Source organism: Gracilinanus agilis, chromosome 1 (assembly GCF_016433145.1).
Source record: "Gracilinanus agilis isolate LMUSP501 chromosome 1, AgileGrace, whole genome shotgun sequence".
NCBI lineage: Eukaryota > Metazoa > Chordata > Mammalia > Didelphimorphia > Didelphidae > Gracilinanus > Gracilinanus agilis.
In genome coordinates this window covers 795,077,596-795,104,243 of record NC_058130.1, presented here as the reverse complement: position 1 = coordinate 795,104,243, position 26,648 = coordinate 795,077,596, and the positions used below count along the sequence as shown (strand labels likewise).

At 37.6% G+C, this 26,648-nt stretch overlaps 1 protein-coding gene across 1 annotated transcript in view; it reads right to left on the bottom strand.

Annotated features, from left to right (window-relative positions):
- LOC123230537 (vomeronasal type-2 receptor 1-like) overlaps positions 1 to 19,289 on the bottom strand; it is a 139,556-nt gene extending 120,267 nt beyond the window's left edge. The window contains exons 1-6 of the mRNA XM_044656670.1: positions 19,253 to 19,289; positions 18,748 to 18,838; positions 16,882 to 17,173; positions 15,561 to 15,830; positions 13,720 to 13,929; positions 18 to 212 (exon numbers count right to left, since the gene is read on the bottom strand). Of these exons, the coding sequence (XP_044512605.1) occupies positions 18 to 212; positions 13,720 to 13,929; positions 15,561 to 15,830; positions 16,882 to 17,173; positions 18,748 to 18,838; positions 19,253 to 19,289 (1,095 nt within the window). The remainder of the gene's footprint in view (positions 1 to 17; positions 213 to 13,719; positions 13,930 to 15,560; positions 15,831 to 16,881; positions 17,174 to 18,747; positions 18,839 to 19,252) is intronic.
- Positions 19,290 to 26,648: the final 7,359 nt, after the last annotated feature.

The following is a 26,648-nucleotide window of genomic DNA, read 5'->3' as shown; positions in this document are numbered from 1 at the left end:
CTGAAAGCCAGGACTACCATGATGGTTTTGGCCAAAATGGAGGACACGGCTACAGTGAACACAATCCCAAAAGTAGTTTGTCTGAGGAGGCAGGTGACTGATGAAGGACAGCCAATGAAGAGCAAGGAGCAGAGGAAACAGAAGTTGAGGGAGATGAGCAGAGTGTAGCTGAGAGCCCGGTTATTGGCTTTGACTATGGGAGTGTCTTGAAACTTCAAAAATATCCAAAGAACCAGAACTGTCATTAGAGAGAAGGAAAGAGCCACACAGATCAGAGGCAGCCCCAATGGATCTGAAACATCCAGGAAAGTCACAACCTTGGGGAGGCATCGATTTCTTTCCTCATTTGGATACTCATCTTCGTGGCACTTCACACAGTGCTTCATATCTGCCCAGGGACAAACAAATTCTTAGGATTTTAGATTCAACAATTTATCCTCATCCCCACACAGAAAAAATAGATGTAATTCATCAAAATAGTATTGATTAATTCCCAAGGCATATTGGGAGAAGGTCATTGATAAGTAACCTAGTACCCAATCCATTCTTACTCTGTTTATATTCATTATTTTTAATTGATTTCATTTTTTCAGTATTCACCTTTTCTAACTAAATGCAAACTTGCCTTATGAGTCCATTTTCATTGGACAATAGACATAGAAACTGGAACTCCATCACACTGTTCTCCAGATCCTTTTTGAATCTATTATGTCCTGGCAATAACTATAGATTTGATCATCTGAGAAGTTTCCAAGATATTAAACAAGAAATCAACAAATCATCATCTGCTTACTGTGGGTCAGGAACTCACTAAGTAACATGCTTGAGTTGCAGACAGAAATAATGGAACAATATCTACCCATAAAGTCCTCACGTCCTACTAGATGACAGATAACAGTACAACATTTTTTCAATAGTCTATTAGATGTCCAGCTAAATTATAGATATCTATATTTCATGTTTAAATGTATTATAAATATGGAGTTGTACCTCATACTATGAATGCCTTCTCTCTTTTCACCTTTCTCTTTTGTGTTTTCTAGCCCTTTTCAAGACAGAAGTCAATTCCTATCATCTTCAGAAGGCCTTTTGTATTTCTTCCCATGGTGTTTTCCTTCTGCCCAGACATTACCCTCATCTGCTCTGTATATATTTTCTATTTACCACTTATTTGCCCATTGTCTTCCCCTCATAATATGACTTCCTTTGATATAGGGACAGTTTTGCCTTTGTTTATATCTCCTGGACTTAGTTTAGTGCCAGGAACATATCCCTGAATGAATGTTTGCCATCTCACTGACTAACAGGTCTGCTGGAGAATCTGTCCTTCCATCCAGAGTCCCTGGACCTTGCCCATAACCCTGTCCTATTGTTCTGTGTGATGTGGATAGGCATTCCGAAATAACAAAAGATTGAGCAGCCAACCTCTGATACAGCCCAGGTGCCAGAACATGAGAGCTCTCTCATGGAATCACCAATGTCATTGTATTCACTTTCATGTTCTGAAGAGCCTCTTATTCAGATCCCAAGGGAACCTCCACAACCGAAGAACAGACATCTCTGAATTCTCCAATATCTGATAGTATTCTGGCCTCTAGGATGACTGGTACCTCCCCTTGTTCCACTTTATCCTGTGCCACCAGCACTCCCTCATATCCCTAAGTACTAACATCAAGGTAGAACTGATGTCATCCTGGATTGAGTTAAAATGTAGAAAAGAAAATGTGTTTGCTTTTACCATTCTATGGACTGCCTGACACTTCTGTGGAAAACACTAAGTCAAGGAAAACACATGCAAAAGATGGAAAGAAAAACGCAGGAGTTTGACCTCATTTGAAGGGAGCTGAGAACTCAATCAGTAGCTCAATCTAGCCCCATTTGCTGGGTTTATTTCAGTGCCATCCACTGAATTCATGCTGAGAGGTTATTTGGGAAGGATTGAAAGTTTCCTTACTCGAATTTTACCAAATTTTTAAAAAATCTCTCAATCTCTCCCTTACACATGCCCAGGTAGTTTATTTTCCATCCCCTAGGGAGGATCCTTCCAACTCTAAAACTCTCTAATTCTGCCATCCTATAACAATGTTAGGAAGTTTAAAGGTTTGAAATCATTTATATAGGGAGGCATAGAATGATTATAATATGTTACTGTATACATTGTATTAAAACTTAAATGTCTATATTACTGAAGGATGACTCTTCCATAAACTGTGATTATCGCCAGGTATTATACTAATGGAGTTACATAATAAATAATGCACAGACTGATTCTGAAAAGACGGGCAAAATCTCTTCAACAAAATCTTAGAGAGAATACAGCTCTTACACATAATGGAGAATAGACTTCATTTTTGGATTATTTATCAAAATTATTTATCAAAATTATGTTGAAATATGATGAAGGGTAGAACTGACAGAATATCTAGCATATACCGGGGTAACTCTTTCCTCTAAGAATAATTTCTCCAAATCTCACTTAATCTAAAATCTCTAAAGAATGTACCCAGATGTACATGAACTGAGCTCTATCTTATCAAGATAGAATACATGCTCCTTCATACTCCAGTCAGTTGCATGTGAAACCAGAAAAAGACCATACAAATGAGTTCTACAAAATGATAAAGAAAGACACTTTTTAAAATAAATTTCATAGCTGTCATTTTGAATAATGGACATTATATTCTAATTGAGTATCATTTGTTCCAGTTACATGTCCTTAGCCCAGTATTTTTCACTGATTCTACTTATTTCCTAATATCCCGGTACTTGGTCAGTGATGGGGCTTTACATGACCGGACTTGAGAGCAAAAGACCAATTTATTTGACCAAAAGGTTCAAGAGCAAATATCCTGCAGACACTTACTCATTTGGTTGGAGATCTCCCCCTCAGGGCACAGAGAACAGTTGAAACAGCAGATGGGTTCCCCCTCCAGAGGGATTTGTCTAAATCCAGGACCACAGCTCACACTGCATGTGGCACAGGGAGTCTATGAACAAGGGAATAAATAGCATAATGGTTCTGGAAATGAACAGAACTGAGAATAGTATATCATTATGTGCCAATAGTTGTGGAAAACTGGCTGAATCTTTTAGACCTCCTTGACTTTAATCATTTGTAAGAGATGGAACCTGAACAAGATAACATTTGAGCAGTCTCAGTTATCTAGTATTTTGTAGTCCTCAATGTTAGCTTTGTTTTTTTAAACTTACAAAGTCACAGAATCAAATGTGTGTGACTGACCTAAAACATACTTATTCTCTATGCATGTAAGATGCACAACACAGATTAAGTTAAAAATGAGGTTGATTTGATTATTCATTAGAATGGAAGTGGAAAATTCGACTCTACTGTGGAGAAAAAATTTGTTCTGTTCAGAAATACACTGGTTGCAGAAAAAACTTTTTTTTAACATTTATTAATATTCATTTTTAACATGGTTACATGATTCATGCTCCTACTTTCCCCTTCACCCCCTGCAATCCCCCCACCCATGGCCGATGCACATTTCCACTAGTTTTGTCATGTGTCCTTGATCAAGACCTATTTCCAAATTGTTGGTAGTTGCATTGGTGTGGTAGTTTCGAGTCCACACTCTCAATCATGTCCACCCCGAACCATGTGTTCAAGCACTTGCTTTTCTTATATGTTTCCTCTCCTACAGTCCTTCCTCTGAATGTGGGCACTGTTCTTTACCATAAATCCCTCAGAATTGTCCTGTGTCATTGTATTGCTGCTGGTACAGAGGTCCATTACATTCAATTTTACCACAGTATATCAGTCTCTGTGTACAGTGTTCTTCTGGCTCTGCTCCTTTCGCTCTGTATCTGTTCCTGGAGGTCTCTCCAGTTCGCCTGGAACTCCTCCAGTTTATTATTCCTTTTAGCACAATAGTATTCCATCACCAGCATATACCACAGTTTGTTCAGCCATTCTCCAATTGAAGGACATACCCTCCTTTTCCAGTTTTTTTGCCACCACAAAAAGCACAGCTATAAATATTTTCGTGCGAGTCTGTTTATCTATGATCTCTTTGGGGTACAAACCCAACAGTGGTATGGCTGGATCAAAGGGCAGGCATTCTTTTATAGCCCTTTGAGCATGATTCCAAATTGCCAGCCAGAATGGCTGGATCAGTTCACAACTCCACCAGCAATGCATTAATGTCCCCATTTTGCCACATCCCCTCCAACATTCATTACTCTCCCCTTCTTTCATTTTAGCCAATCTGCTGGGTGTGAGGTGATACCTCAGAGTTGTTTTGATTTGCATTTCTATAATTATTAGAGATTTGGAACACTTTCTCATGTGCTTATTGATTCTTTTGATTTCTTTACCTGAAAATTGCCTATTCATGTCTCTTGCCCATTTATCAGTTGTGGAATGGCTTGATTTTTTATACAATTGCTTTAACTCCTTGTATATATATATATTTTATTTTTTTTATTTTAAACCCTTAACTTCTGTGTATTGACTTATATGTGGAAGAGTGGTAAGGGTAGGCAACAGGAGTCAAGTGACTTGCCCAGAGTCACATAGCTGGGAAGTGTCTGAGGCCAGATTTGAACCTAGGACCTCCCATCTCTAGGCCTGGCTCTCAATCCACTGAGCTCCCCAGCTGACCTACTACTTGTATATTTCAGTAATTAGACCCCTGTCAGAGTTTTTCGTTATAAAGATTTTTCCCAATTTGTTTTTTCCCTTCTGATTTTGACTACATTGTTTTTGTTTGTACAAAAACTTTTTAGTTTAATATAATCAAAACCATTTAATTTACATTTTGTAATTTTCTCTAACTCTTGCTTGGTTTTAAAGTCTTTCCTTTCCCAGAGATCTGACAAGTATACTATTCTGTGTTCACTTAACTTGTTTATAGTTTCCCTCTTTGTATTCAAGTCGTTCACACATTCTGAATTTATCTTGGTGTAGGTTGTGAGATGTTGATCTAGACCTAATCTCTCCCATATTGTTTTCCAAATTTCCCAACAGTTTTTGTCAAATAGTGTATTCATGTCCCAAAAGTTGGGCTCTTTGGGTTTATCATACACTGTCTTGCTAATGTCATTTACCCCAAGTCTATTCCACTGATCCTCCCTTCTGTCTCTTAGCCAGTACCATTCAACAAAAATTGTTGAGGAAATTGGAAAATAACATGACAAAAACTAGGCACAGATAAATACCTCACACCATAAGCCAAGATAAAGTCAAAATGTATACATCATTTAGAAATAAAGTGTGATGCCATAAACAAATCATAGGAACATGGAATAATCTACCTGTCAGATCACTAGATAAAGAAAGAATTTATGTCCAAATAAGACTTAAAGAACATTATGGAATATAAAACAGATAACTTTAGCTACATTGAAATGTGTTGCACAAAGAAAACCAATGTGACCAAGATTAGTGTCTCTTGTGATTACACAGGAAACAAAAATTAGAAAAAATTTCATAGGAAATATCTCTGGCAAAAATCTCATTTCTCAAATATGGAGGAAACCAAATAAAATGTATGAGAACACATCATTTCTCAATTGATAAATGGACAAAAGTTGTGTACAATCAATTCTGAGATGAAGAAATTAAAAGTATTTTTAAGTCAGAAGAAAAATGCTCCAAACCATTATTACTAAGAGAAATACATATTAAAACAATTCTGAGGTATTACCTTACTATCAGACTAGCTAATATGACAAAAAAGATATTTTAAATGTTGACAGGTTGTGGTAAAACTGAAATATTGATATACTCTTGGTGGTGGAGTTGTGAACTGATCCAATCTTTCTAAATTACAATGTGTAAACCATGCCTAAGGGCCATAAGACTGCATGTGCCATTTGACCCAACAATATGATTACTATGTTGGTATCCCAAAGAGATCAAAGACAGGGAAAAGGGACTTATTTGTACAAAAACATTTATAGTGACTCTTTTTGTGATGGCAAAGAACTGAAAACTGAAGGGTAGTCCATCAACTGGAGAATGGCTGAACAAATTATGATATATGATTACAATGGAATGTTATCATGCCATAAGAAATGAGAAAATATGATAGAAAAAACCTGGAAACACTTATTTAAAATTATGCAAAGGAAGCAAACAGAACCAAGACAAGACTGTAAGGGGCAGGTAAGTGTCTCACTATATTGAGAGCCAGGATTAGAGATTGGAGGTCCTAGGTTCAGATCTGGCCTCAGATACTTCCTAGGTGCGTGACCCTGGGCAAGTCACTTAACTTCCATTTTCTAGCCCTTACTGCTTTTCTCCCTTCAAACAAAAACACAATTTTGATTTTAAGACAGACGGTAAAGGTTTTTAAAAAAGAAAACATTATACATAGAAATAACAACAATGTACAATCATCAAATGTGAATAGATTACACATTATCAGCAATTTAAGGACCTAGGACAACTCCAAGCATCTCATGACTAAAAAAGGTTATCCATCATAAGAGAAGGAACTGATAGAGTCTGAATGAAGACTGAAGAAACTATTTTTCACTTTATTTGCTCAAGGAATTTTTCTCTAGTATAAATGACCTGTATCTTCTTCTACAACATGATGACCATGGAAATATGTTGAGTATGACAAATCAAGTGTAGCCTACATCATATTACCTTCTATCTTGGAGGGAGGCTGTGAGAGAGGGTGAGAAAATGCAATGCAAAATGGCAGGAAACAACTTTTTTATATTGTATGGACCCCACTTCTGATTAAGATGGCGGCAGAGTAAGGAGCAGCTGCTCAATCTCTCCTAACCAAAGCATACAGGACTCCTCAAGGGAACATAAAAATGAATCCAGACGAACAAAGGGACCCCACAACAGGGCGCAGCATTGAATGTATGTGGAATTGGGGCATTTCCATGCTATAAAGGGGAGAAACAGCTCTCACTAAAATGCAAGAGGAAGAAGCCTCTGCCCCACCCCCCACACACACCACGCACAGCGCCAAGGCCAAAGCACAAGAGTGAAAGCAGGATTGGGGCACCCAGTCACTGGCAGCTCCAGGACTTGTACCTGAGAGCTGTAAGATTTAGGACCCCAAGTGGCTAAAGAACACGCACAGACTTTCCCAAGCATCTGCGCGGGTGAATGCAGAGCCCTAGGCATGGATAAAGATCTCAAGTGCAGGCTTGGACCTCAAGTGGGGACCCTGTGCAGATGGAAGCGCGGCTGTGGAAGCAGCCCCTAAGACTGCTGAAGGAGTCTTGGGCAGAGGGGCAGACCAGGGACGACCAGGAGGCTCGACCCAGAGGACAAGGAGACCTGAGCCCTCTTCGGGAGCCTAGAAAGAGCAGACAGACCCTGAGTGTGAAGACAAAGCTGAAAAGGGGCGGGGCTAACAATGTCAAGCCGAGAACCCCAGAAGAAAAAGATTATCAAGAAAAACTCTGGGACACTCGACAACTTTTACACGGAGAAAATCCAGACAACAGAGGAGGACAAACAAGTATCCAAACCTTCCCAAAACAATGAAAACTGGTCACAAGATATGGAAGAGTTCAAAATGAGATGTTGAGGAAGATGGAAGAGATCTGGCAAGAAAATAACAGTTTAAAAGGCAGAATTTTGCAATTGGTAAGTGAGGCTCAGAAATCAAATGAACTGATAAGCAAACTGAACACCAGAAATGACCAGATTGAAAAGGAAAACCAAAAGATTATAGCAGAAAACCAGTCCTAAAGGATAGAATTGAGCAATTAGAAGGCAATGATCTCTCAAGACAACAAGAACAAATAAAACAAAGTAAAAAGACTGATAAAATAGAAGGAAACATGAAATATCTCAATGAAAAAGTGACAGACCAAAAAAACCGGTCTAGAAGAGACAATTTGAGAATTATTGGTCTTCCAGAAAAAGCAGAAATTAATAGAAACTTGGACTCCATACTTAAAGAAATTATTCAGCAAAATTTTCCTGAAGTTCTACGACAAGAGGGCAATATAGACATTGAAAGAATCCATAGATCACCCTCTACACTGGACCCAGAAAAGTCAACACCTAGGAATATAATAGCCAAATTCAAGAGCTATCAAGTAAAAGAAAAAATCTTACAAGAAGCCAGAAAGAGACAATTCAAATATCAAGGAGCACCAATCAGGATCACACAGGATCTGGCAGCCTTCACGCTAAAAGACTGCAAGGCTTGGAATACGATATTCAGAAAGGCAAGAGAGCTGGGCCTTCAGCCACGGATCAAATACCCATCAAAACTGACTACATACTTCCAGGGGAAAGTATGGGCATTCAACAAAATTGAAGATTTCCAAGTATTTGCACAAAAGAGACCAGGGCTAAATGGAAAGTTTGATATCCAACCACAAAAATCAAGAGAAACATGAAAAGGTAAATAAGAAACAGAGGGAAAAGAAAGAAAACTCAAAATTTTTAAATTTGACTCTTTAAGGGCTTAAATAAGATCTAATTATCTGTATTCCCATGTTGAGAAATGCTATGTATAATTCTCTGTAGTGAACTCTATTCACTATTATAATATTCACTATTCTAGCAACCAGAAGAATAATTCATAGGGAGAGGACATGATACTAAATGGTCTAAGAAGACATGGGGGGTGGGAAAGAAGGGGTGGGAATAGTAGGGGACACCAAGAGAAATCTGAGTAAATAAGAAAAATAGGATATCCTATTATACACAAAGAGGGCATGGGAAGGGGAGGGGATAAATACTATAATAAGAAGGAGAGGAAGAGAGCATTAAGAGATAATATTTAAACCTTACTATCAGTGTAATCAACCCGGGTAGGGAAGAGTAGTATATTATCCATTGGGATAAAAAACTGTATCTAACCCTACTGAGAAAGTCAGAAGGGATAAACCAAAAGGAGCAGGGGTGTGGGGTGGTCAAAAAAGGGAGGGGAGAAGAAGGGGGAGGGAATTCATTAGGCCTTTAAAAACAAAAAGAGGGAATAACAAGGGAGGGGGCAGAAAGGGAAGTCAATCAAGAAGGGGATAAGGGATACTGGCTCAAAGCAAACCACTGGTTTAAAAGAAAATAGTGTAAGAAGAAGGGGTGGGTCTAGGGGAGGATACAAAAATGTCAGTGAATGCACAACTGATAATTGTAACTCTGAATGTGAATAGGATGAACTCACTCATAAAACGGAAGCAAATAGCAGAGTGGATCAGAAACCAAAATCCTACCATATGTTGTCTACAAGAAACACATATGAGGCGGGTAGACATACACAAGTTTAAGGGTAAGGGCCTGAGAAAATTCTTTTGGGAATCAAATGAGAAAAAGAAGGCAAGAGTGGCTATTATGATTTCTGACAAAGCCAAAGTAAAAATAGATATGATTAAAAAAGACAGGGAAGGTCATTACATCCTGATTAAAGGCAGTATAAACAATGAGGAAATAACACTGCTCAATATGTATGCACCAAGTGGCATAGCACCCAAATTCATAAAGGAGAAACTGGCAGAGCTCAAGAAGGAAATAGATAGTAAAACCATACTAGTGGGAGATATAAATATTCCTCTGTCAGATCTAGATAAATCAAACCAAAAAATAAATAAGAGAGAGGTAAGAGAGGTGAATGAAGTCCTAGAAAAAATAGATTTAATTGATATGTGGAGAAAAATAAATAGGGACAAAAGGGAATACACCTTCTTTTCAGCTGCACATGGTACATTCACAAAGATTGACAATATAATAGGGCATAGACTCATTGCAAACAAATGCAAAAGAGCAGAAATAATAAATGTAACCTTTTCAGATCATAATGCAATAAAAATAATAATTGTAAGGGCGCCTGAACAGGCAAATCAAAAACCAATTGGAAATTAAACAATATGATTCTCCAAAACCAATCTGTCAAAGAAGAAATCATAGAAACAATCAACAATTTCATTGAAGAGAATGACTATGATGAGACATCCTACCAAACTCTGTGGGATGCAGCCAAGGCAGTACTCAAGGGGAAATTTATATCCTTGAGTGCATATATTAACAAATTAAGGAGGGCAGAGATTAATGAATTGGGCATGCAACTCAAAAAATTAGAAAGCGAGCAAATTAAAAATCCCCAGATGAAAACTAAATTAGAAATACTACAAATCAAGGGAGAAATTAATAAAATCGAAAGTAAAAGAACTATTGAATTAATAAATAAGACTAGAAGCTGGTATTTTGAAAAAACAGATAAAACAGACAAAGTACTGGTCAATCTAATAAAAAAAGGAAAGAAGAAAACCAAATTGACAGTATTAAAGATGAAAAGGGAGACCTCACCTCTAATGAAGGTGAAATTAAGGCAATCATTAAGAACTATTTTGCCCACTTATATGGCAACAAATATAACAATTTAGGAGATATGGATGAATATTTACAAAAATATAAATTGCCTGGATTAAAAGCAGAAGAAATAGAATACCTAAATAATCCCATATCAGAAAAAGAAATTGAACAAGCCATCAAAGAACTCCCTAAGAAAAAATCACCAGGACCTGATAGATTCACAAGTGAATTCTATCAGACATTCAAAGAACTACTTATCCCAATAGTATACAAAATATTTGATATAATAAGCAAAGAAGGAGTCCTACCAAATTCCTTTTATGACACAAACAAGTTACTGATTCCAAAGCCAGGTAGACCAAAAACAGAGAAAGAAAACTATAGAAGAATATCCCTAATGAACACAGATGCAAAAATCTTCAATATATTAGCAAAGAGACTCCAGCAATTAATTAAGAAGATCATCCATCATGATCAGGTGGGATTTATACCAGGAATGCAAGGATGGTTCAACATTAGGACAACTATTCACATAATTGACCATATCAACAGTCTAACAAACAGAAATCACATGATTATCTCAATAGATGCTGAAAAAGCCTTTGACAAAATACAGCATCCATTCCTATTGAAAACACTGAAAAGTATAGGAATAGAAGGACCATTCCTAAAAATAATAAACAGCATATACCTAAAACCATCAACAAGCATTATATGCAATGGGGATAAATTAGAAGCCTTCCCAATAAGATCAAGAGTAAAACAAGGATGCCCATTATCACCTCTATCATTCAACATAGTACTAGAAACACTAGAAGTAGCAATTAGAGAAGAAAAAGAAATTGAAGGTATCAAAATAGGCAAGGAGGAGACTAAGCTATCACTCTTTGCAGATGATATGATGGTATACTTAAAAAATCCTAGAGAATCAACTAAGAAGCTTGTAGAAATAATCAACAACTTTAGCAAAGTTGCAGGATACAAAATAAATGGACATAAATCATCAGCATTTCTATATATTTCCAACACATCACAGCAGCAAGAGGTAGAAAGAGAAACACCATTTAAAATCACCCTAGACAATATAAAATACTTGGGAATCTATCTACCAAAACAAAGCCAGCAATTATACGAAAACAACTGCAAAACACTTTCCAAACAAAACTGGATCTCAACAATTGGAAAGCCATTAATTGTTCATGGGTAGGACGAGCTAACATAATAAAAATGACCATTCTACCCAAATTAATATACCTATTTAGCGCCATACCTATCAAATTACCAAAAAACTTCTTTACTGAATTAGGAAAAACTATAACAAATTTCATTTGCAATAACAAAAGATCAAGAATATCAAGGGAAATAATGAAACAAAATGTGAAGTAAGGGGGCCTAGCAGTACCAGATATTAAACTATACTATAAAGCAGTAGTCATCAAAACAATATGGTACTGGCTAAGAGACAGAGAGGAGGATCAGTGGAATAGACTTGGGGTTAATGACATCAGCAAGACAGTGTATGATAAACCCAAAGAGCCCAACTTTTGGGACATGAATACACTATTTGACAAAAACTGTTGGGAAATTTAGAAAACAATATGGGAGAGATTAGGTTTAGATCAACATCTCGCACCCTACACCAAGATAAATTCAGAATGGGTGAATAACTTGAATATAAAGAGGGAAACTATAAATAAGTTAAGTGAACACAAAATAGTATACCTGTCAGATCTCTGGGAAAGGAAAGATTTTAAAACCAAGCAACAGTTAGGGAAAATTACAAAATGTAAATTAAATGGTTTTGATTATATTAAGCTAAAAAGCTTTTGTACAAACAAAAACAATGTAGACAAAATCAGAAGGGAAACAACAAATTGGGAAAAAATCTTTATAACAAAAAACTCTGACAGGGGTCTAATTACTCAAATATACAAGGAGTTAAATCAATTGTATAAAAAAATCAAGCCATTCCCCAATTGATAAATGGGCAAGAGACATGAATAAGCAATTATCAGGTAAAGAAATCAAAAGTATCAATAAGCATATGAGAAAGTGTTCTAAATCTCTAATAATTAGAGAAATGCAAATCAAAACAACTCTGAGGTACCACCTCACAACTAGCAGACTGGCTAAAATGAAAGAAGGGGAGAGTAATGAATGCTGGAGGGGATGTGGCAAAATTGGGACATTAATGCATTGCTGGTGGAGTTGTGAACTGATCCAACCATTCTGGTTGGCAATTTGGAACTATGCTCAAAGGGCTATAAAAGAATGCCTGCCCTCTGATCCAGCCATACCACTGTTGGGTTTGTACCCCAAAGAGATCATAGATAAACAAACTTGTACGAAAATATTTATAGCTGCGCTTTTTGTGGTGGCAAAAATACTGGAAAAGGAGGGTATGTCCTTCAATTGGGGAATGGCTGAATAAACTGTGGTATATGCGGGTGATGGAATACTATTGTGCTAAAAGGAATAATAAACTAGAGGAGTTCGAGGTGAACTGGAAAGACCTCCAGGAATTGATGCAGAGCGAAATGGAGCAGAGCCAGAAGAACACTGTACATAGAGACTGATGTACTATGGTAAAATTCGAATACAATGGACTTCTGTACCAGCAGAAAGCAATGACACAGGACAATTCTGAAGGATTTATGGTAAAGAACGCTACCCACATTCAGTGGAAGGACTACAGGAGAGGAAACATATAAGAAAAACAAACGCTTGAATGCATGGGCTGATGAGGACATGATTGGGGATGTGGACTTGAAACTACCACACCAATGCAACTAACAACAATTTGGAAATAGGTCTTGAACAAGGACACATGTTAAAAGCAGTGGAAATGTGCATCGGCTATGGGTGGTGGGAGAGCGAGGGGTGAAGGGGAAAGTAGGAGCTTGAATCATGTAACCATATTAAAAATGAATATTAATAAATGATTAAAAATTTTAAAAAAATTGTATGGACCTGTAAGAAATAAATTTTTTTAAAATGCAATGAGTTTCAGAAAAGAGATAGCACACATTTCTCAGCTCCATTGAGATATAGTCATTAAGCAGGTGAATAGAATTATTCTCACTGAATTAAGATGTATTGTTAAGTGTCATCATTCACAAAATACTAGGTAATAGATAAAATTCTGGCCTTCGGATCAGAAGGCATTGGACCAATAAATTTCATTTTATGTCTGTTTCTTATTTCTATCAAATATCATGGCTGAGCAAGATAAACTTTAAATTCCATTCCAGCTCTCTCTTTAGTGGTGCTAAAAATTCCAAGTGGAAAACCATCTCATAGATTGCTTATTTGACTTCTTCACCGAGACATTTGCTGAAAGGAGAAAGGATATGTTTGTCCAGAGAGGATTTTCTACCAGAAAAACTCAATGTGGAATTAAGCATGGAAAAATTTGTTCCCAGGTTTAAATAACAAGATAAATATTACATTTAATTTCTCACCTTGGCATCAAAAAACCCCCACACTATTGTCTCCCCATCAATACTGAAATCTTGACCAGACTCAGCCTGGGGGCTATACTGTCCAACTTTCACCAGAGCTTCAGTATCCTGACTAAAGGTTATATAGTTCAGGATGTTGTATTGAGCCTCAGGGTTTTTATTCTCATCCATGAACACCTGTTCACCAGCACTGTTGTTAAAATGGAGATTCTTTAGAAATGAATGGAGCTAGGAGAGAAGAGAAATCCCAATCATTGCCTGGGGTATGAAGTCAATAAGTGCTCAGGAAGTCAGTCCATAATCAATAAGCATTTATAAAGTATGTATTCTATGTTGGGCATGATTTGAAGAAATGGAGATATAAAGGGAGATAAAGACCAGTCCTTGCTCTCAAGGGTCTTATATTCCAATTGCAGAGAAGATGCATATAGATTAAAAATGCTTATATTCCCTATAATCTTTGTCCTGATTCCCTTACTTATCTGTGTGTCAGGTTCCTGAAGACGGTTACGTCTTCTCCTCAAGCCTCCAGGCAGGGTGCTGAGGGCATGTTGGTTTCTCACCCAGTGCCATCAATTTGAGCATCCCCCCATTCTATTAAGTTCTTCCCAAAATTAATCACCAGTTATTAGTGCCCCATTTCAGTTAATCTGCAAATATCACTTCGAGTTTACAAAAGGGCATTTACTTAAACATCATAACATATCATAACTATTATATATTATAACATAACAAAAAATAAAATAGCTATTACAAAACATTTTTCCCTTTAGGAGAAGTCAGCTTATGTCTCTCACTGCAACACTGAGGAAGAATAGATTTACACTTGAGGTACTTACTTCCTCTTCATACTAACACTCTTCACTCTTGCTGTGTGGAATATTCTACTCCCTCTCCATGTTTCATAGCTCATTCTCTCCTCTGAATTTCCTGACTTCTGCCATGTCTCAAATAAAAACTCCATTTCCATAGGGGGCCCTAAACAATAACTCTTAATTCCAACGTCTTCTCTTTCGATTATTTCAAATCATTCAAATTCATGCTTTATGTTTTTTATTTGTTCACAATTGTTTACAAGTTACATCTTCCATTAGAATAAACTACTTGATATTAGACATTATCTTTAATTTCTTTCATATGCCAAGTTCTTAACACAGTACCTAATACATAGCTCACAATTAATAAATATTTATTGACTGATTGATTCCCAACCCAAATATACATGGGAAGGAATCCACCTTAAGCAGTAGCTGGATAGGCTGCCATTGTCTGGCAAAGGAAAGCACATGATTGAAAAGGAATATTACCTTCCAGGGATAAGGCATTGAGTTTTCTCCCTCTATTATGGATCCTTTCTCTGATTTCATCAAGAACATTTCATGGACAGCCCAAGCTACAGCATATACACCATTATAGATGTTGTAACTTAAATCAGACATGGTCATGTCAAAGTAAAGCAAAGGCAGAGTCTCCAAGGAAGCATTGGCTGAACATGCCTCTTGATTCAGCTTTTCCAATTCATCTCTACACCTGAAGGCTGAGTGCCAGAATTCTCTCAATAAAATGTTATCTTGATATATAACAGGGTTCACTGTCCTGAGAAAAGACTCAAAACGAGGAACATCCCTTGTTAGGTGGGAAAATGTAAGCGCCCCTTGGAAATTATAACCATCAACATATTGGGGTCTCATGGTGATGTCCCAGTGACTGCTTGTGATCCACACCTTCCAATTTGGGATTAAAGAAAATTGTGAATACCTCAAGATCATTAAAGAATCTGTGTCACCATAAATGAAAATCACTCTGCTGCTTGATGCCATGATCCTGGGCATAAATGGTACCTGGGATTCTCCATGTCTTCTCTCACTGACAGGGATCTTCTCTATGAAGGACACACAGACATCATGATTTGCCATCTCCAATGTCAGTTTCGAAAGGAATTCCTCACCTCTCAGGTCATCTACTGCCACTAGAGCTACCCATGTCCATTGAAAATGAGTCATCAGTTTGACCATACCTTTATGGAGAGAAGAGTCTCTGGAAGCTAACTGGAAAAGAGAATGGAATTGAGCCTTGTCACTCAGGATGGGATCAAATGGTCCATAGATGATCTGGATGTGAAAGAAACATGGAAAAATCTGAGATGTAAGCATATGGTCTTCTTGAATGTGTAAACATGGAGTTGAAATCAATAAAATGCATTTTGAATTTGATACATTAAATAGACGAGACTATATCTCAGTTAATCACAGACCTTAGACTACATGTGAAACATCTTTGAGGTCATTGAAGGAAATGAAATGAAGCTTAGCAGGAAATCTGTTTCAAAAGACTAAGAAAAGTTGGAAGCTGGATAGCGTAGTGGATTGAGAATCAGACCTAGAGATGGGAGATCTTGGGCTAAATTATGATGGGCTTTCAAAGCTGAGGATTTTGCATTTGATTTTGGAAGTGATACAGAAATAAATAGAGGTTATTGAGGAGATGGATAACATGGTAAGATATGTGTTTTAGAAAATCACTTCGATGACTAAATGGAAAATGAATTGCAGTATTATTTGGGAAAAGCAAGGTGATGTTAATATTCACAGACTACATACTACTTAAGAGTGAAATGCAGATAATGAGACATAATGCTCAAAGCAATGAAGGAGTATTCAAAACATGTGGGTTTTACTCACAGCTCTTCCATCAATTCATTTAAGGCTCTGGGGAGGCTGTTTCATCCCCTGATCATCAGGAACTTCCTCTGGACAATGCAGAAGGAGGTCTACAAAATCACTAGGATCATTTCCTGTGACAGAAGCCAGATTACACTAATTTTGTCCTTGCTATACAATAAAGGTGGGGAGGGGCAGTGCTCAAAGGGAGACTCACTTTCTCCCATGATTAGGTTTTGTTAAGTGTACTGATGGGATCTTTGTTGTAGGAATTTCCAGGCAAGATACAAGTTCTACTAAAGCAGGTGGGCAGCTTTTCTGAAATTTCTAGTCTCTGAGAATTGATTAGAGTGCATGTTGAAAGGGACTTGGCCAGGGTCACACAGTCACTTTGCAGCAGAAGTAACTTTTTTAACTTGGTCTTCCTGACTCTGAGGCCAATAGTCTATTCATTACAACATAGTTCCTATCTGGGATCTGAAGAAGCCTCAACATCACTCACCTGTGAATATCGGTAGAGATCAAGCAGGGTCCCCATCTGGACAGACAGAGCTGATGTGGCTCCTCCAATGACAGCCATAGGCTTGTCCTGCTCCCAGCAGCTGTAGTTAGGGATGAGCTGGCCCTGCCCAGACAGCCACCTGAGGGAGCTCTCCAAGGTGCTCGCATCACTGTGGTAGGTGTTGTAGAGATGGAAGCCCAGAGTGATGTTGGGCAACAGATTGGGGTCCTTGTTGATCTCCTCTATAGCAAATATTAGAGTCAGGGCTTGTTGGTAATTTTTGTGTAGCCACCTAAAGGGGAAAGAGTGACAAACCATTAACAAAATTTGGAAAATAAATTCACTTGAGAGGAAGTTCCAACAACCTGAGTGTCAAACCTAAGGACTCTGGTTCATTGGGAGTATATTAATGACAACATCAATTATTCCTATACCATTCCTCTCTTCTGATTCCTGGAATGTTGATGGCATTCCCAGAATCATTCATTCATTCATCCATTCCCTAAATATATAATGAACTGCTACCATTATGGAATAACTATTTCAGATTTAGATAACAGCCTAGAAGTGATCTAATCTAATTCATTCTCACAACAAATACTCACTGTGACATTACATGTAAGGAATATTATTTCCTTCCCAATGAGATAAAGAAGTTCTACAACGTTTTTAAAAATAAGCAAAATTTGCAGTTGTCTTATAAGAGCATGACCTGAAGTGATGGCCAAAAGTGATGTTCCCTCTGGAGTCTATTAAGATGTCAATTCATTCACAATTTAGGCCATTTTCACCAAGCTGTATTCAGCATTGATCTCAAACCTTGGCCCACACCCCATGTATGACCTCCCAGGGTACCTGTACCCAAAGACCAATGCTGGTGTCCCAGCTAATGCTCCTGTATAATTCTACCCCTCTTCACCCAGCTAAGACATCTAATTCCATCCAGGACCACAAATCCATGTCCATCCCCCCTGGCAACCCTGCACTTTTGTTAGCATCTCCCTGAACCCTCAAATATCTTCTTTGCTCTCATCTCCCAGTCTACCTCCTGGGTAGTGATGCTGTGCCTCCTAGGATTGTCAGTGAGTAGAGAGTTCTCTGGTTAGAAGCATTTGTGATAACAACTGAATGTACTTTTGCTCTTTAGCTTCAGAAAAAAACAGGTGAATGGAGACTGACAATCAGCAACAAGAGTCAGAGAAGAGGGGGTACAAGAGACATTAGGATCAGTAGGCAAGGGCTTACTGTCCTGCCTGCCCTGCCATAAAGACCTTGGCAATCATCAGCCCTCTATGAGGCACTGCCAGCCAGACACTTACTTATAATCCCTACAGTCCTCATCAGGTTTATTTCTAAAGAATCCTGCTCCTGTGACGCTGCTCACTTCAAATGAATACATGGAGAGAAAAGTCCCAATTATGAGATCCCCATTTTGGACAAGGCTGGGGCTGATTTGAGAGAAGCAGGGGGGCTTCCCTGTCCTGTTCTCAGAGGCTGGAAGGTTCAAGAGCAGTGGCAGGAGCAGGAGAAAAAACAACAGAAAAATTTTTCTCTGAATTAAAAGCAACATATTACTAGACATTAGCTAAAGCTCCAAGTCTGAGAAGAGTCAAGGAACTGCCAAAATTAGAGCACTAGCAACTCTTTGATTCTTGGTATGCTGAGAAAACTCCTGGAGCTGGAATGTCCAGTTCTAATGCAGAGGTCCTGGTTCCAGTTCTCCCTACACACTTGAGGAAACACAGAGGGACGTAAGCTGTGCCCATGTCAAGTACAAGGGCAGACATTAGACCATTTGGGGTGATTATAAGGTTTCCCTGGCCCTTCAGCTGTGCTCCATCTCTCAGTGGCCTTGTGCTTAGTCACTGATAATGGTTATCATCAGAGTCCACAGAGGCCTGGAGGCCCACGAGGAGTTCTGGGGACCATCCTGCCTCGGGAACCTGCAGCTGCGTCCCTACATGCAAGGCAAAAACACAAGTGGAAAAACATGTTTCTGAATCTCTGTCCCTGGTATCAACAAAGACCACTGGACAGGAGCCCACATGGAGGAGTTTGTGTGTCCCCAAGTCAGCTGGTGCCTGCAGAATCCTGGAGCAGCCAGATGGTGCCACAGGCCGAGTTTGATGTGAATAGACAAGATTAAACACATTTAGAAACGGCAGTTAGGCTGAGATTCTACAGGCCTCAAGGCCAGGATACACCTTGGACTAAAATCCAAGTCTAGACTCTCCCCATGCTGGGAATCATAGGATCAGAGAAACTCAAATGACAAAATGGGGCATCAGGCACTACCTATTGTGACTCGTATCTATAACAATCCTCCCCTCTGATTCCCAGATTTACTGAGTCCCCTAACCTGATATCTCACCATACTGACCTGCTCTGGGAATCAATAACTTCTCCATAATCCTAGAATCATGGATTTTAGAAGCGAAACAATCCATTGAAATAAAGTGAATGCAATATGTACTTTTTACTTAAAAACTTAAGTAAAATGATTTGTCTAAGGTCACAATATTTTTTTAATTTTCTCTATTTTATTCCAATAACAAATCTACACATAAGATTACAATATTTGTGTTGTGTCCTTTCCCTCTTCCCTCCCCTATTCCAGAGTGAACAAGCAATTCTGCCAGGTTATACTGTACTATACTATACTAAAACTATTTTCATAATATTCCTTTTTGTAATGGTGTAATCTTATAAAATCAAAACCCCAAATCATATACCTAAAAACAAATCATAAAACATATTTTTCTTCTGCATTTTCTGCATTTTTACTCCAACAGTTCTTTCTCTGGAAGTAGACAGCATTGTTTTTCTGAAGTCTCTCAGAATTGCCTGGGTCACTATATTGATGTTAGTAGCAAAGTCTATCAGATTTGGTTATCCCACAATGTTTCAGTAACTGTGTATAATATTCTCCTGGTTCTGCTTATTTCATTTTGTATCAGTTCATGCCGGTCCTTCCACTTCCAATTCTTATAAAAATAAATGGTTTCATCATTTCTTATAACAGAATAGTATTCCGTCACCATCACATACTACAATTTGTTCAGCCATTTCCAATTCAGGGACACCCGCTCAGTTTCCAATTTTTGCCACCACAAAAACACTGCTATACATTTTTATACAAACAAGTCCATCCCCACTTTTTATCTCTGAAAAATAGACCCAGTAGTGGTATCTTTGTATCAAATGGCATGAATTCTTTTAACATCTTTTGGACATAATTCTAAGGTCACATTATTAATAAGTTGCTTAATACACTAATCATACCAACTAGCACTTATATAGGGTCTTAAAGGTTTTAAAGCATCTCACAAATGTAATTGAATTTTTTCTCATAATAACCTGCTGAAAGATAGATGCTATTATTATTACCTTTTTACTGATGAGGAAACAGACTAGAGAGAGGTCCAATGTCTTTCTCATAGTCAGGAATTATCTGAGAAAGGATTAGAACTCAGGTGTTTCTGACTTCAAATCTCATATTCTCTATTGAATTATTGTTGCCACTAGAGAAACCATATCCAAGAAGATATTCTTTACAAGAAACACACCTGAAACAGAGAGACATCCATATAAAAGAAAAATAAGGGGATGGAACAGAATCTATTATGTATCAACTGTAGGGGGGAAAAAGAGAAATAATCATATTCTCAGATTAAGCAAAAGCAAAATTAAACCTACTTAAAACGGACAAACAGGGAAACCACAATCTGTTTAAAGGAACAATAGACAACAAAATATCATTACTGAAAAAAGTGATTGATTCTGCATCATTTGCTTATTGGTAATTTATACAATTGATTTTGTCCTAGAACTCTTTCATAGTTCTTTATCTCTTAACTTAGTTTAGAAATTCAGCTGGGAATAATGAGAAAAGTTTAGATATGCATTTCCTTTGCTAATCACTCTTCTGTTTTTGCCTCAAGGAGTTCTGCTCTCCTTGGAGAATGTGAGACACCATAGAGTCTAATCTAATATCTTTAAGCTGCTAAATTATTCCTCAAGGATGGCTGTTTTGCTCTCTAAGTGGTCATCATCTTTAATTTTGCAGACAGAACAAACAACGAACATTTCATAGCTGAGGGGAAAATTAGGTTGTACAAATCCCTTATTCCCAATTTCCAAACAATAATATTATTCCCCCATCCCTCAGCTATATAACTAATAGCATTGTCCTCAATCCTCTGATGTCACTAACTCTATAATCAATTGAAGTATTTCTTCACCTACCCTCTTCTCTTCTTTTTCTATATTCCCCAAAACTTACAAAAAGGGATGTATTCTTCTGCTTGCAGTCTTTCCCTAGAAACTGAGGCAATCCTTGACACATCTTATCAGGTAGCAACCTTGTGAATGAAAAGTTACATTGCTCAGAGAAATGTGCCTAAATCTAACTTTGCTGAACTTGACTCATGACAGTTTTGGTGAAGTGGTAGGATCAGGGAGAAACAGCTTCTCTCAGGGTCCTTATCAGAACATCTCCCCTCTGTGGGTTCCTGGTGGTACTTTTTCCAGAAAAGGAGCATCTTCAATTAGGGTATCTGTTTGGTGAATTTACTCTTTCCCTGTGCGCTCACCACAGTCAGACTTTCTCAGAGTAGGAAGGCAAATACTCTGTTGAGAATAATTTTTTGTATTAAAATGTTTTACCTTTTTTATTTGGAACAATTGGCAATATCTAAAACCTAAGCACTTTTCCTGGACCATACTTTGTAAGGAATTTATTCCCTCAAAGAAGATCTCCCCAAATAGGATTATGGGATGTCCCTTTGAAGGAATTCTAAAAGGCTCCCATTTTTTAATCTTTGACAATGTAAGAGTTGAATATGGTGACCCTCATCATATGAAATACTTGGAATAAATGGATCTTGTAAAATAAATAAAGAGAAGACTTCAAACAAATATTTTTGGCTTTTCCTTCAAGGAAGACCTCCAAAAGTCAAGGATGGTATTATTTTTTTAGGTTTCTTTATTTAATTAATTGATTTAGAATGTCTTTTTTAAACCTTACCTTCTGTCTTGGAGTCAACAGAAGAATGGAAAGCACTAGGCAATGGGGGTTAAGTGACTTGCCCAGGGTCACACAGCTGGGAAGTGTCTGAGGCTAGATTTGAATCTAGGACCTCCCATCTCTAGGCCTGGCTCTCAATCCACTGAACCACCCAGCTGCCCCTTTGGAATGTTTTATCCATAGTTACATGAATCATATGTTTCCCTCCCCTCCTCCTGCCTCCTCCTGTAGCCAATGAATAATCCCACTGGGTTTTACATGTATCATTGATCAGGATCTATTTCCATATTATTAGTATATGCACCACAGTGATTGTTTAGAGCAGTGGTTCCCAAGCTTTTTTGGCCTACCACCCCCTTTCCAGAAAAAAAATATTACTTAGTTTACTTTTATACTATCAACACCCACCACAAAAGTAGACACTATACTGATTTTGACACAGTGCTCCCAAAATTTTTTTAGGTTGAGAAAGTTATATTTCTAACTGCAAAATATCACTGTTTTACTCTCAATGTTTCTTTTACTTAGAAATGTTTAGGGAGGCCTAGTGAAGTATCATTGCCTAGCTCCCTAGACTGGATCCTAAGGAAATATATGAATTATTTTTAATTGACCTTTTATTGTTTTCTGATGGAAATTTTAACTCCATTCTCAGATTAGCCTGGGGAGGGTGAGATGGCATGATATCTGAGTATATCTAATGACCAAACTGAAAAGATCAATGCACTTGTGTGTTTTTTACTTCTTTATATAGGTGAGACTTGTGAGGGGCAGTAAAAACATTTCTTTAACATCTTCAGAGGCAATAAATTATTACACAAGTAAAATTAAATACTCAGAAGGCTGGTAACTTAGTCTCACCAGGAAAGGAAATATTGGGACCACTGGCTCACCGCTTTTTGCTGTTTTTCTATGTGTTTGTTTCTTTGTCTTTCTCTGTGGGTCTAAACTTGGGTCTGTATATGCCTATAAGTGCAATGTTTGTAGGTATAAAGGGAATATGGATAAAAGAGATAAGATATTTCTCTTATTTTACAAAATTTTATAGCATATTAACTAATAAGAATTGAAAATTTAGTTTCTTTGCCATGAATTTCCAAATTGTAGTTTGAATGTTATAAAAGCTAAGACATTTAAATGAATTTCAAGGTAATTTTCTCTAGAAGTTTGTTTTTAGAAAAAACTAACTAGAGCTAAGCTGGAAGGAACTTTGTTTAATTTTGAGAAACAGCCAGGAATACTTTCTTCCTGCTTGTAAGAAGTTTGCCTTTAACTGTATGTGTGTGTATCTTTAATTGAGAAATGATCTTGAATATTAGAAATTATAAATTCAGGGATAACTAGATCCCAAAAACAAAGTGCATAGATTATACTCACTTTTGCTGTCCACTCCAAAAGAAATTTTAGGTCTTTATCTATGACCAGAAAGATTTCTTCATCTCTTTTGTAAAAGGCTTTAGTTTACAAATTGAATTATAAGAGATGGCTTACTTCTTGTGTTATAAAAAAGTAAGCAAGGTAATCTGAGTGGGTCTCGAAGGCAATTTGGGTGTGAGGAAGGATAAAGGGGATATAGGTGATTATACGGTGATTGGAGGAGGAATGAAGGGAAGAGAAGGTATATAGGAGATAAAGGAATTGTGGTATGTGGGAGAGGGCAGCTCAAACAGGTTTATTCACAGAGGCTAAAGATAGAAGATATTGGGGAAGATGGGCTGAACCCTTCCAGGTAAAGAAAGGTATCTCTATAGGTACAAGGGAGTTGGGCCAGTCAGAAATGTTTTAACTCTGGCTGGAGTGCTTCTCTAGTCAGTTTCCAAAGTTCCTTGAGGGAGGAGTCAAAGGAGCTCCTCCCTGCCATTGAAACTGTTAGTAGGAGGAAGTCTCCAGTAACCACTTCCTGCCAATATGGATGCGCACAGTTTCCTCAAGAAAATAAAAGAAAATGATTCCTTCCCTTTCAGCCCTTGTCTTAATTTTGACACAATGATTCACCAGAGGGTTTGAATAGCTAACAAGGGGATTCATTAATACCAGGGTCAGTCAGGAGTGGAGAGGGGTTTAGGGTTTTCTAACCACTGCTTGGGATATGGGTGATGGTGGGGGATAGGTCACAGGAGAGGTTTAGACTGAGAGAGCCTGCTCTCCCAGTCAGGAAGATTTGATTGTCTTTTAAGTAAAGTCCTTATCAAATCACTAAAACAAGGGGTAACTTATTTGAGGATACTCTATTCGTCTATAGAAACTAAACCCACAATGTCCAATCACCCAGCCCTCCCTTCCACCCAGGGCCCAAAGGAAATGCAGGTGAAGGGGAGGGATGTAGATGGAGAGATCAGGGAGAGGTCCAGAGAAATGAGATAGGTCAAAATTTCCCCAAGACAAGAAAAGCGCATGCCAAAGCCAAAGCAATTAGGTCAAAGCCACACTGAATGGCCTAAGACAACAGGCTAAGCCAAAGCAAAAGCCTCCAGCCATAGCGAAAGCCAGAAGGCAAAAGCCTCATCTGTTGGAACTTCACCTCTATTTATAGCTTCAATTTCTAAGTGACTTTCTGAAGATTCTAATATCTTTAACTTTAACTTTAACTTTTTGTGACTGTTAGAAATTATAGAAGCAAAGGTTTCTATTAGCCACCTTACATTACACTTGTCCACAAAAAATGGAAGCTCACTTGAGGCAGCAACTTAGATGTAAGAGATATTTAATTTGGGAAAATGTGTTGTGTTTCTTGTATGAATAATATAGCAAATTTCTATATGGATGGACCAGGCCTTTAAAGGCTGTTAGAGGTTTTAATAATTGCTAAAGAACATCTTAATATATTTTTGGAAGTTTGTAGACAGGATTAGAACCAAAGCTATAGAGTATAAAATTAGTCTCTCCTTCTGAGAGAATGAGATAAAGATGAGCTGCTTTCATCTCTTGAGAGTAACAGAAATAAGTGGAGTGTCCTTTTTGAGACCCAGAAGACACCAACACATTCTGTCATGTGTCGGGGTCAATTTAACTGCTTAGGATATGGCAGATACAACTCCTTGACTTCCCTTACCTGAAAGAGTTTTTATTTAGCTTTTTTATTTTTTATTTTTTTATTTAACATAAACAAGGAGAAGTTCTCTAGTATGCCTGAAAAGCCAGCCTACTGAAATGGTCTGAAATCTAGGAGTAAATTATTTTAATTTGGAAGCTGGCTAACCATCTAATGCTGTCTTAAGAAAAGTTTCATATAAAAATACTACGGTTTAATATTAATTTTCCACAAAAGAAAAAAGAATCATATTTACAGAAATTTAAATCAGACCTTTTGAAGTGGCAAAGACTTTGAAATGGAGAGATTGTCAATATATTGGGGAAATGGCTGAAATTTGTTATGGTATGTGAGTGTGAAGGAATACTATTGAGTAAGAAATGATGAGGGTATAGAAATATTTTTATGAACAGATACAAAGTGGAGTGAGAAGAACCAGGACAACAATGTACACAGAAGCAGCAATATTGGGAACATAATCAACTATGAAATACTTAATAAGTGATCAATGCAATAACTGATCACAGTTTAAGAAGATTTATGATGAAAAAGGTTTCCCATCTCCACATACAGAACTCATGGACTCTTAAGTGCATGTTGAAAGAGCCTTTTTCTGAGCATTTTTCTTGTTTTGTGGGTAATAGAACTAACAGGAAAACATTATTTGCATGATTTCATATGTATAGTGGTATAATATTTTTTTCCTTTATCAATAGGTAGGGAAGTTTTGAGAGTGGAAGGGAATTTGGAACTGAAAATAAAAATGTGCTGTCAAGCACTGCAGTCAGTTTTGAAGACGTGAAAAAGTTCAACTTGGGGATACAATATAACAGCCAGAAAGATCTGGGAGGACTGACTGATTTGGGGCAGCATGAACATCGAAAAGAGAAAGACTACTAAAAGATGAATGTTCTCACAAAAACTAGAAGCAGCAATGTGAAGCAAAAAAATATTCTGAATGATCCATTTCAAAAAATTAATGGGGGGGGGTAGCTTGGTTGCTCAGTGGATAGAGAGTCAGGCCTAGAGACAGGAGGTCCTAGATTCAAATCTGGCCTCAGACACTTCCCAGTTGTGTGACCCTGGGCAAGTCACCTTAACTCCCATTGCGCACCCTTACCACTCTCACCTAGGAGCCAATACACAAAAGTTAAGAGTTTTAAAAAAAAGAATTGGGGAATGGCAGGACATGACAGAAACTATAACCATTATAGAAAAGAGGGTTGAAGGAAGAAGTTTCATCTGAAGAAAAGCAGGTCCCAAGGAGTGCTAGAACATAAAAAGAGTGAAAAGAGAAAAAGTTGAAGAGAAAGGAAGTTTGATAATTAGGCACTAGGAAAGAGGAATCAAATATTTAGTAGGACCTTTGTAGAATTTTTGAGGTGGATGGGAATGAGAAAGAATACACATAATATTGGGAATGCAAAATTATTTGGGAGCTTGGAATTCACTACAACTAGAATTGGTCAAATAAAAGAGTGTGGTGGTGTCCAGAACATTTTATTATAAGTCTATGTAGCACAACAGTAAATGGCAAGACATATGCTGAAGAAGACAGGTGAGTAGACATGTCATTATCATTCCTCAATGTTGACTTTATGCTAAGTTGTATTTCCATGCCTTGGGAAGACTTCAAAAGCTCATCTTAGGGCAGACACAATTCAGGGGAGGCATCATATGGAATTATTCAATCCTAGACAAGAGTCAACA